An 11,441-nucleotide genomic window follows, 5' to 3' on the forward strand; every position below is an offset into this window, starting at 1 on the left:
GGAAAATAGCACATTTGAGAGACGGATCACGTTTTGTTCAAACGTGATCCGTCTCTTAAATATTGTTGAAGTGTTTAAAAATGTAAAGAAAAACAAGATGTCATGCATACGTTCTAGTCTTTAATTAAAAGGCAGCCAGGTTTAAACGCATTACATATTTACATTTTAAAGGAGAGATATGCAAGCTAGTTTAACATGTTCATATGCATAGTTGTGATGTATTTGGTTAAGGCTACGGGAGAGTTTTGTAAAAAAAAAAGCCAAAGTAATCTTGATTTACTTTTATTTATTTTTTACATAAGTGAAAATTGTGTCACGGTTTGTGAAACAAGCAGAACCCAAATGCAGATATAAACTGAAAATTCCTTTATTTCAAGGCTATGATATATCTATACAATGACAAACAGAAGACTCACCGCAGAACTAGTCAGGGAACAAGACGAACCAACACAGACAGACAGACAGAAAACCCAGAACTTAAATACACACAAGACTAATCACACAACAAGACACAGGTGAGGAGGGAGGAGAAAACACAGGGGCCACAGGTGAACATAATCAGACAATTAGACACACCAGGGAAACTAATGACAAGAGGAAAACACAGGGAAAAGGACCAGACAATAACCCAAAGGAAAACATGACATGGAAACAGCAAAAACACCCAAACCTACAAAACTATAAACGTGACATAACATGAGAATCGTGACATAACCCTCCCCTCAAGGGACGGATTCCAGACGTCCCAAAAAAACAAAAGTCCAGCAGGGTGGGTGGAGGGGGTCTGGAGGACGGGTCTCGGGCGGACGGCCCGGGGGCAAGGCAGAGTTCAAAAAAGGGGAATTCGGGCGGACGGCCCGGGGGCAAGGCAGAGTTCAAAAAGGGGAATTCGGGCGGACGGCCCGGGGGCAAGGCAGAGTCCGAGGAGGGGTGAAGACCAGACAGCTCCGGAGGCCGGTCAGGAGCCGGTGTCGGCAAGATCCCCCATGGAAGAGGACACAGGACCGGCAGGACCCCCAGCAGGAGAGCAGTCGGCGGAATCCCCAACGCGACAGGACATGGAGTTGGCAGGACCCCCAGCGGAAGAGTAGTCGGCGGGACCTCCAACGTGGCAAGACATGGGGTTGGCAGGACCCCCGGCAGAAGAGTAGTCTGCGGGACCTCCAACGGCACAGGACATGGGGTTGGTAGGACCCCCGGCAGAAGAGCAGTCTGCGGGACCTCCAACGGCTCAGGACATGGGGTTGGCAGGACCCCCGGCAGAATAGTAGTCTGCGGGACCTCCAACGGGACACGACATGGAGTTGGCAGGACCCCCGGCAGAAAAGTAGTCTGCGGGACCTCCAACGGCACAGGACATGGGGTTGGCAGGACCCCCGGCAGAAGAGCAGTCTGCGGGACCTCCAACGGCTCAGGACATGGGGTTGGCAGGACCCCCGGCAGAAGAGTAGTCTGCGGGACCTCCAACGGGACCAGACGTGGAGTTGGCAGGACCCCCAGCAGAAGAGTAGTCTGCGGGACCTCCAACGGCACAGGACATGGGGTTGGCAGGACCCCCGGCAGAAGCGCAGTCTGTGGGACCTCCAACGGCTCAGGACATGGGGTTGGCAGGACCCCCGGCAGAAGAGTAGTCTGCGGGACCTACAACGGGACAAGACATGGGGTTGGCAGGACCCCCGGCAGAAAGGCAGTCTGCGGGACCTCCAACGACACTTGAGTGGTTTGGTTCGCCAACAGAACACGGGGAGCTGGCGTCGGACGGACAGCCAACAGGAGACGAGGTGCTGGAGTCGGCCGGTATGCTGACAGGACTCGGGGAGCTGGCGTCGGACGGACAGCCATCAGGACACGGGGAGCTGGCGTCGGACGGACAGCCAACCGTAGAAGAGGTGCTGGAGTCGGCCGGTACGCCGACAGGACTCGGGGAGCTGGCGTCGGACGGACAGCCAACCGGAGATGAGGTGCTGGAGTCGGCCGGTACGCCGACAGGACTCGAGGAGCTGGCGTCGGCCAATGAGTCAGCAGGTGACGAGGAGCCGGAGTCGGGACCATGGTTACTGGAGCCGGCACTGAAGCCGGGACCATGGCTGTAAGGTCCGGTTCTGGAGCCGGAAACATGGCTGTAAGGTCCGGTTCTGGAGCCTGAAACATGGCTGTAAGGTCCGGTTCTGGAGCCGGAACCCTGGCTGCTGGGCGCGGAGCGGAAGCCTGGACCCTGGCTGTGTAAGCCAGGTAATGGAGTATGGAAGCAAAGCTGCGTGGGCCGGTACTGGAGCATGGAGCCATGGCTGCTGGGGCCTGTTCTGGGGCTGGAAACATGGCTCTTGGGGCTTGAGCTGCTAGCTTGGCCTTGCGACTCCTCCTCTTAGCAGCCGCCTGAATACTCCGTGGACCTCCATAAGCCAGACGAGTTCCAGAATATGACTCCTGGACAGGAGCAGGAACTGGGGCAGAAGCACGGGTTGACTGCAGACGGAACCCACCGAGGCGTATGGTGCCAGGTTGGGAATTGGGAGGCCGAGAGCTAGCATGCCTGGGGCTAGCAGGCCGGGAATCACACACAGGGAGGATCTTTGAAATCCAGCCAGGTAAGAACTTCACCATACCTGGTTTCTCTCTAGCCATCTGGCGCGCCTCCGACAACACAGCCTCCCGCTGCTGAACTCCGGGTGCTCTCTTCCATCTATCCGAGCAGTTAGCCAAAAAAAGGAAAAATGTAATAATTCCGACTCGAACGGATCTGCTGGGCCCATTTCTTGGTCGGTTCGTACTGTCACGGTTTGTGAAACAAGCAGGACCCAAATGCAGATATAAACTGAAAATTCCTTTATTTCAAGGCTATGATATATCTATACAATGACAAACAGAACACTCACCGCAGAACTAGTCAGGGAACAAGACGAACCGACCAAGACAGACAGAAAACCCAGAACTTAAATACACACAAGACTAATCACACAACAAGACACAGGTGAGGAGGGAGGAGAAAACACAGGGGCCCAGGTGAACATAATCAGACAATTAGACACACCAGGGAAACTAATGACAAGAGGAAAAACACAGGGAAAAGGACCAGACAATAACCCAAAGGAAAACATGACATGGAAACAGCAAAAACACCCAAAACTATAAACGTGACATAACATGAGAATCGTTACAAATTGGTTGCATAATTTAATCAATTAATTGTATTAATTTATTGATGTATTTATTTTTAATTAAACAAATATTGTATTTTATAAAGCAGAATAGGTGATGCATATTTTAAAGACATCCCAATACATGTTAAGGTCTTTTGAAGAGAATATTCCTGTCTTTATGTGAACTGAGCTAAACAAAGTGTTATAAGTCAAATGTAATTTGTTTACAGTAAACAAAACACAGTATTGTATTGATGTACATTGAAGTGTTTGCTTTGTAATAAAATAACATATTTTAAGCCATAATAAAAAATATTGCCTGCAACAAAATGAAGTATTTTCTTTTTTTTTTTCAGAAACTTAAAAACTCTACTTATATCTAATATAAATATGAGGTTAGTCCAAAAGGAAAAATTAAGTTATAACAAAGTAATAAGTGTTGTGCGGTCTTCAGAATGAATCATCTTATTACTTTGTGTGAATGTAAATATATATCTTAGACAGAAGCCATATTTTTAACTTAACTCAACTTAACATTTTTAGGTTGAAAAATCAAGTTGGAATAAACAAAAAAAATTAGCCCAAAGTATCAATTTTTTCAGTGTAGATTTTTCTCTTTAGATTCTGAGAGACACATTTCTTTTTTCAGAGGTTTTGATAGGCTAAAACATCAAACTACCCATACTCCTGGATGTTTTAGCCGCAATGCACGTCGGGATATGGTGTTAATGCGATATGAAATCAGAAAACATAAAACAAATAATAATAATACTTTATTCCGAGTGTTCTTGCTTTTCTCTTTGAAAGTCATCACATAACGGCATTGTAATACACGGTTCGGCTGCATTAAATATTACACATCTGCCGTAGTTCTTTATTTATAGAGCCTTGATTAGAAGACCTTTGGACAAACTGGGAGAAATATGAAATAGGGAGAAAGTAGACGGTCAATGATAAAAATATAGAATAGAAAATATCAAGAAGATACTGTTTGATCTCTCCAATAAAACAGCTAGTGGAGGACGTCCAAAGATATTAACAGGAGGATGTGCAAAACAGACAAACTAATAAGGCTTTATTTAAAAATTAAAGAATACTTTAAGTTAAGGTCTTCTTTTGAATAAGAAAAATTTTTTGGGGGTATCAACAGATACATATTAAGTCTGACAAAGTACTTAACGTCTAATATATTGCATAGTTTATTTTGGCACTTGACAATCACCTTCCCTGAATTTGACTCAGGTGTAACTAAAGACTGATTTAAGGGTTGTTTATATTTAACATCATTAATCAGAATCTACAAAGTAACTAAAATAAATGTAGTGGAGTAAAAATACCAGGTTAACCTCTGAATTGTAGTGGAGTAGAGCAAAGTAGTGCATGCTGCTCTAACAAAAACATTTCCCAGCTTGGGATCAATAAAGTATATCTTACCTTGACCCGTCCAAGTCCTGTTTTGGAAAGTGTGCCGTGGTTCCATTCCATTTCATAGAGCTGTTTGACGCTCAGTGTAACCTTCTCGCACTGCCACTCCAACATCCAATCACAGAGCTTGAGGACTAATCACGGGGTTTGTAAAGCAAGGCGGATAGCAAACGATAGCTCGGGATTCTGGGTAGTGTACTGTCGTCGGAAACTCTGTAGTGTCTAAACTCCGAAAAAACGATTTGTTTCTCCGAATCGAAGGTTAAAAACACAAAAGCATTGTACACAATTTAAACCAATCAATATTGTGTAATTAACAAGGACAGTGAGGGGAATACTTCCGGTTTTATTTTGAAAACTTCGAGACTGGAAATACTGTTTTCACCCCATGAGGGTTGACGCTAACTTTACATGGAAGATGCCGCCAGAGTCCTGCATCGGGTCGGGTACCCGGGTGACCCGCAAAAAAGGTGATTCGCGGGTGGTATTTCTTCAAACGCTTTTTTCCGGGTTCGGTTCTGGCTAAAACAAAGATGATGGGTGTTGCATAATAAATATATTAAAATAATAATAATTTCGTTTAATGTTTGTTCCTCAGACCTCTCCCCCACGGGACCGCGCATAATCATAACGTCTGCAGCGCATCAATCTGCTTCTGAGCGCTCCACATTCGAAATGGCTGAGGTGAAGCTCTCTAGCGGAGAATACAGCATTTTCAATAACACTTCCTCAAGAGCGAAATCCAACGTCTGGGAGGCTTTTGGTGTCATCCTAGATGCAGAAAATAACCAACATCCCACGCTTTTTTAGACAAATATGCAACTGCGTGTGTTAATAATTGCACGTTTTCACTGCTCATATATATGCGGGTTCGGGTCAGGTTGCAGATCCTGTGCCGACGGGTCCTGTTTGGTTGCGGAACTAATTGGCAATATGTGCGGGTTGCGGGGCGGGAGCGGGTATTGAAAATCAGACCCGTGCACGTTCTCCTGGCGAGACCTCAAATCATCTTCATAATATCCATCAAACTATAGATCAGGGGTGCCCAACCAGTCGATCGCGATCGACCGGGAGATTCCCAGTAGATCGCGAGATGTGTCTAAAAATAGAACAACAATATTCTGTTTTATTGTTAATGTCCTATAACATAATCTTCCTGTGCCAGAATAATGCACATGAACGCATCAAAGCTTTGTGATTGGCTGGCGTGACCCCATGTTTCGGGGCGTGGCTGGTGGGTAGTGGGCACTGCAGTGCACTAGTTCGCTGACGTTGTCCGTGTAAACAGGAGTAACAGTCTGACTCCGCACACCAATTACGGCAGAAGGAAAAAAGCCCAAAAAATATCATTTTCACTCCGAGTGGGAGGATGATTATTTTTGTATCTATTCCAATTCAAAGTCCATCTGTCTCATCTGCAATGCGAGCGTGGCTTTACCGAAGAAGGGTAATTTAGGAGCGGCATTTCAAAACAGTGCACAAACGCTACGAGACGGAATTCCCTCCTAATTCTGCCCTACGCTCCCAAAAGGTGAGGGACCTGAAAGGACAGCTAAATGTACAGCAGTCCATTTTCACCAGGCCCAACAACAAGAGCAAGGCTGCTACCATAGTATCTTATCGTGTCAGTCACGCTCTTGCCAAACACATGAAGTCTTTCAAAGATGGTGAAGTTGTGAAAGAAGCATTCCTGGAGGCTGCCGACGCGTTTTTGGGGGACAGTAAAAATCACAGTAGCATTTCAACAGGTTTTTGATGTAATAAAAACTCAAGTTAGATACCGTTATTTATCAGCTGTAAGTTTTAGTTTGTTTGAACTTATTCATTATAATTATTGTACAAAATGGTATAAGAATGCAAACTTAAATTGATTTTAGTTTATTATCAATTCAGGTCAAGAAACTAGTGTTGCTTGCATCCTATTTTAAAGGCATTTCTTTTTATACTTTACTAAATTGCAACAAAAAAAGGTTTGATTCTACTAATGTTGTCTTTTCTATTGCACTTTGCCAGCAGATTCCTGTGTAGCTTCAGATCTGAGTTGTCTTATTAGTAAGCCTAATTTATACTTTTCTAGCAACACTATTTGTATAATGGCAAAGAAAGGGTTCAGAGTCTTTTTTTTTTTCCCTGTGTCATATGTGGCAGCACTGTTCAATGTTTCTTGAAAACATTACCCACTGTAGTATGTGACGTGTGAATAAACTCCAACTCTGTATCAACAACACTGTTGTGTAACTTCGGTTAAATACTTGTATGTGTGTAGATTAGAAAGGTGGTAAGATAAAGGATCTGCAGTATTTTATGAAGTATTAATCGTACAAAGGTCCGTTTGATATAAGTAGAAGTGTGTATTTACCTGGTAGTAGGCTGTCAGTAATGGCTACGCCTCTCTATTTGGACTGGTAGATCTCGGCAGACTGGCAACTTTAAAAGTAGCTCTCGGTTCAAAAAACGCTGGGCACCCCTGCTATAGATCCTACACATCCACTGGACGTAGATTATAAAAGTACAATATACACTTCTCGCTAGAAATCTACGCATTTTAATGGCCAAACTATTGCACAATTTAGGATTTTCCAGAGAGGGTTATTTGTGAATAAAAGAATCTCCGGAGCGTTTGCAATCAACGGGAGCATGTTGTTTTTTACACGACCACTAGAGGTGCTACACTTTAAAACGTGACTCTGGGTCGTAATAAGCTGCTGAATAATCGACATATAGAGTGGCGAAGTCACGCCCATCTACTTCCGCCCCATGGGACCTTATTTCTGAAAAATTATGTATTGAAGTCAATGGAGAGAGAACACTTATCTTTCAATCCCATTTGAATTGTGCCATGAATTACACATATGATGTTTGTCAATCTTAAAAAATATTTTCCATGTCAAAAAAGCCACAGTTTGTCTTAAAACTGTTGAAATATAAGACTATGAAAAATACGCAACTAGAAAGACTACAAATCCCAGAGTCGCTTACATTAACGTTACACATTGCACTTGTGTTACTCACCGAAACCTTGTAAAGCCGGTCCCGCATGCTGGCTCTTACGGAACCAACTAACTCCCCTTGTGTGTGTGTACAGCTCTCAACATGCCCAGACTTGTAGTGATTTTCACCTCTTTTAATACTTTTCACTTCATTCTGAAAGAAAGAGGTGAAGTGTGCTAACGTGACGGCCATCTTGGTGTTGGTGACGTATGCAAGACCAGAGTTGTAGTTCATTGAGCGCTTCACACAAAAAAAAGTGTTACTTCACAGTTTTACGACACATTTTTATTTTTTTGAGTTGCAAAATTATCTTTTAAATTGACAAATATCATATGTGTAATTCGTTGCACAATTCAAACGGAATCAAAAGATAATCTTTCTCTCTCCATGTAAGGTTTCAGCGTTAGAGTTCTGTTAGTTTATTGTTTTGTGTTTATTCTTGTGGCCTTGCATTTTATTTTGATGTTGACTCTGTCCTCTCTTCTCAGGTGTCTACACTTCTTGTTGTGTGTCACCTGCCAGCTTGATTGTGGTGTCCTGCTCCTGATTGTTTTCACCTGTGCCCCATTAACCGTTGTGTGTATATGTAGCCCTGTTCTCCTTTTGTCTTTTGTCGGTTCGTCTTGTCTCTAGACCAAGTCTATGCCTGTACTCCCTCGTGAAAACCTTGAGCATACTAGTCTAACCTAGTGAACTATTGAGTATCCTAGTAGATCCTAGAAATCATTATCTTTGTAAAGTCTTTTTGTACCATTAGTTGAACCTCGCAAACTTGTGAGTATCCTAGTTGATCCTAAAACCTTTTTTATAATAAAAGGTATTTTTTTAAATCAAGAAAGAATCGTGCATCTGAGTCTTTGTGAGTCCTTTGTGTCACTCCATTGACTTCAATACATGATTTTTCTGAAACAAGGTCCCATGGAGGTCCCCCGGAAGGGGAGGGACTTCGCCATTTTTCGTCGTTTTTTTGTAGGAGGACAGGCTGTTTTTTTTAAGGATAATCAAAAAGATTAGGACATGACGTTTGCATGTAAAAAGGTCTCTGACCAACACATTGTTACTTTACTATCTTTTTGTTTAAAGTTTCCAGATGATGCAGACAGACACTAGAGGATGCTGACCATGAGAGACAGACCTATTCCTAACATCAGTGAACTTCAGCATGGACTCAAATGTACAAAGACCCCTTTCATACTGTACAAAGAATTGAGAAACGTTCTGGTTTAAATAGATAAAGTAACAACTATAATACACTGATATACATTCCATTAAACATGACTAAATACTGACACATCAGGCAAGTTGACTGTTCCTTCCTTGCAAAAAGTTACATTTAGATTTTAACGAGCAACATGATTTTTTTGCCGGCTTTCACATGTCAATGTATTTAAGGCAATTATTATTTTACTTTGTGAGAATTACTACCATTTGTCTCTACATATTGTCTGTAAAAACGTGGTAAAAGTGGTTCTTGCAGTGAGACAACCGAACAGCATGATTCTACATTTACACTAAGTTCTGATAACAGTTGAATATTATTTTAATAATAACATATTTTAATGTTGATTAACTGCAGACTGCTCATTCATAATCTGATTATCTTTGTAGTACAAAGTCATTAATTTCAAACAAATCTTTATTTTTTTCTACAGCCCTCTAATGCACATCTTTCATAAATAACACACTCACGCTACAATAATGTCATATGTTTTATGTTTCTTGTCATTTATGTTAGGAAAGGACATACCTGAAGGACACAACTGCCTCACCGTTTTCTCCGAGGGGCAAGAAGAAAATGAAAAGCTGATATGAGATTAAAGACCAATACAAGACATTCACTAAGAAAATACTCTTTTATTGTGAACACAAAGATCTGCACACTGAATATTGTGTAGTCAAACAGGACCATCATTTGTTTGTGACAGCTGTGCCCAGTATGGGCTCACAGATGTCGAGAGGCCGCTCCACCTCAGTCCTCTCCAGCCAAACCAACAGACAGGACGTCCGTCACACTGAGGTTTCTCCCTAAGTTTCTGCAGCTCTCTGGACACCACACTGTCTCAATTGATCCACACTGTAAATATGAGAGGGGAACATGTGTGTAATAAATGCTTTAGACCAGGGGTCGGCAACAGGCGGACCGTGGTCCGGATCCGGACCCAGACGCCAACCTAGACGGACCAGGACCTATAATCAATACATTAATAGGGGATTTCAATTTTGACGGGGCGATTCTATTTTAACCGCCGCCGACAGGGGGCGAAAGAGACGAGTGAGAGAGCAGAGAGAAGCGGAGAGAAAAGTAAGTGAAGAGAATAATTAGCGATACAGGGAGAGAAGACGGAGAGGGAACAGGCGTGTTAGCGGCAGACAGGGAGAGACAAATAATTACACATGGCACTCTCCAAGAAGAGGAAAGTGGACAGTGAGAACAGAGCTTTTAACCCTGAATGGACGGACTCATTCATGTTCATCCTGCCCACTGGGAGCACAGAACCAGTGTGTCTCATTTGTTCGTAGTGCTCATTAAAAGTGCCAAAACGCCACTATGAGACAAAACACAAAGTGTTTGACCAAACATTCCCTCTCAAGTCAGAACTGAGCTCACAACAAATAAATATCGTTCCAGGGCAGGCTAACCGAGGCTAACCAATGAGCACCTGCATGTTTGTATGAGAATGGCCCTGACACCATTTCAGCCCAGATTTAAACTCCTGGCAGGACAAGCTCAAGCTCAATTCTCGCACTGAATAAAAAAAAAGTGAGTGAGGGACTGCAATATAAGAGGGAAAGAAAGAGAAACTTTAAAACTGTTCAATTGTTATGATGTGTAAAGACTGACATTGTTCTGTAATCGTCTGAAACTATTAAGTCATGATGTGAAACGGTTAACAAAGAAAAAGGGAAACTCAAGCTGCTGCTACACTTTATTTTATTTATCTAAAATTAAACACTTTTAAGATGCACACATTTTCAAAAGCTATTTTATTTATTTCCTCTATTTTATTTTTAAATGCAGCCCGAGAGGAACATTAACCTCTTAAGCACTGAGCCTGTTTTTCAGGTTTCAGGCTCCAAAATGCCACTAACACAGCAAAGACTATATCTTCAGTTCTAAAAGGGGTAAATTAATAACTTTTCTCTCAAAGCAAGGTTACATCTGTGAGTTGGATGTAGAAGTGTCAGAATCAATCTAGATGTTTTTATTTTAAAGTAAATTCAGATGGAACCTAGTAAAAACATGTAAATTATAATGTCCGCCTAAAGAAAATCCATTACTTGTAGTGAAAACCACCCTTGAATGATGGGTTAGTAGACTAAAAGCTTTAGGAATCCAAACTATAACATATAATAAGTACCCTGTATCAAGATTGATGCAAAACAAGTGAAATTTGACCTTTTTAGAGAGGTTTAGAAAAATAAAGTCCAGGCGGACTCACCTCTGGATAATTTGGGAACCATCGGTTCCATTTGATCTTTTTCACTGTAAAAATAATTGTATTACTTTGAATTATTACTATAGGTATTCATTCCATCCAAATACAACTATTGTGAAAAAATTAAAAATCAAAACATTAAAAAAACATACTCTGTTATCCTCTTAGGCCCCACAATGCTAACAGTGAGCCTCTGGATTAGCCCCGAGCGAAAAATGCTAACCTATTATGCACCGGAAATCACTCCTCGCTCCCTTATTACTTAGACAAAGTCTCGTAAAAAAACGGTGGGAGGGGTCCACTGGGGGGACCCTCGTACTTAAGAGGTTAAACATATCCACAGTATTTACTGTATATCTGTATAGTTCAATGTTAATTGACAATACATATTGTTGTTTATGAATTGTACTTTCTTTATTTGATTGGCAGTCAGTTGTTGATGACATGC

At 42.4% G+C, this 11,441-nt stretch overlaps 1 protein-coding gene across 1 annotated transcript; it reads left to right on the forward strand.

The window, feature by feature from the left end:
- The first annotated feature begins 1,355 nt into the window (after positions 1 to 1,355).
- Positions 1,356 to 9,231, forward strand: LOC307036317 (uncharacterized protein). Its single transcript, XM_079676526.1, has 2 exons — positions 1,356 to 2,588; positions 8,640 to 9,231. The coding sequence occupies exon 1, from the start codon at positions 1,659 to 1,661 to the stop codon at positions 2,091 to 2,093; it is 435 nt and encodes a 144-aa protein (XP_079532652.1). The 5' UTR covers positions 1,356 to 1,658; the 3' UTR covers positions 2,094 to 2,588; positions 8,640 to 9,231.
- Positions 9,232 to 11,441: the final 2,210 nt, after the last annotated feature.

This window comes from Notothenia rossii (genome assembly GCF_949606895.1).
Source record: "Notothenia rossii genome assembly, chromosome: 4".
Taxonomy (NCBI): domain Eukaryota; kingdom Metazoa; phylum Chordata; class Actinopteri; order Perciformes; family Nototheniidae; genus Notothenia; species Notothenia rossii.

Excerpts from the sequence above, each read along its gene's own strand:
- LOC307036317 (XM_079676526.1), top strand. The coding sequence starts at position 1,659 with ATGGGGTTGGCAGGACCCCCGGCAGAAAGGCAGTCTGCGGGACCTCCA.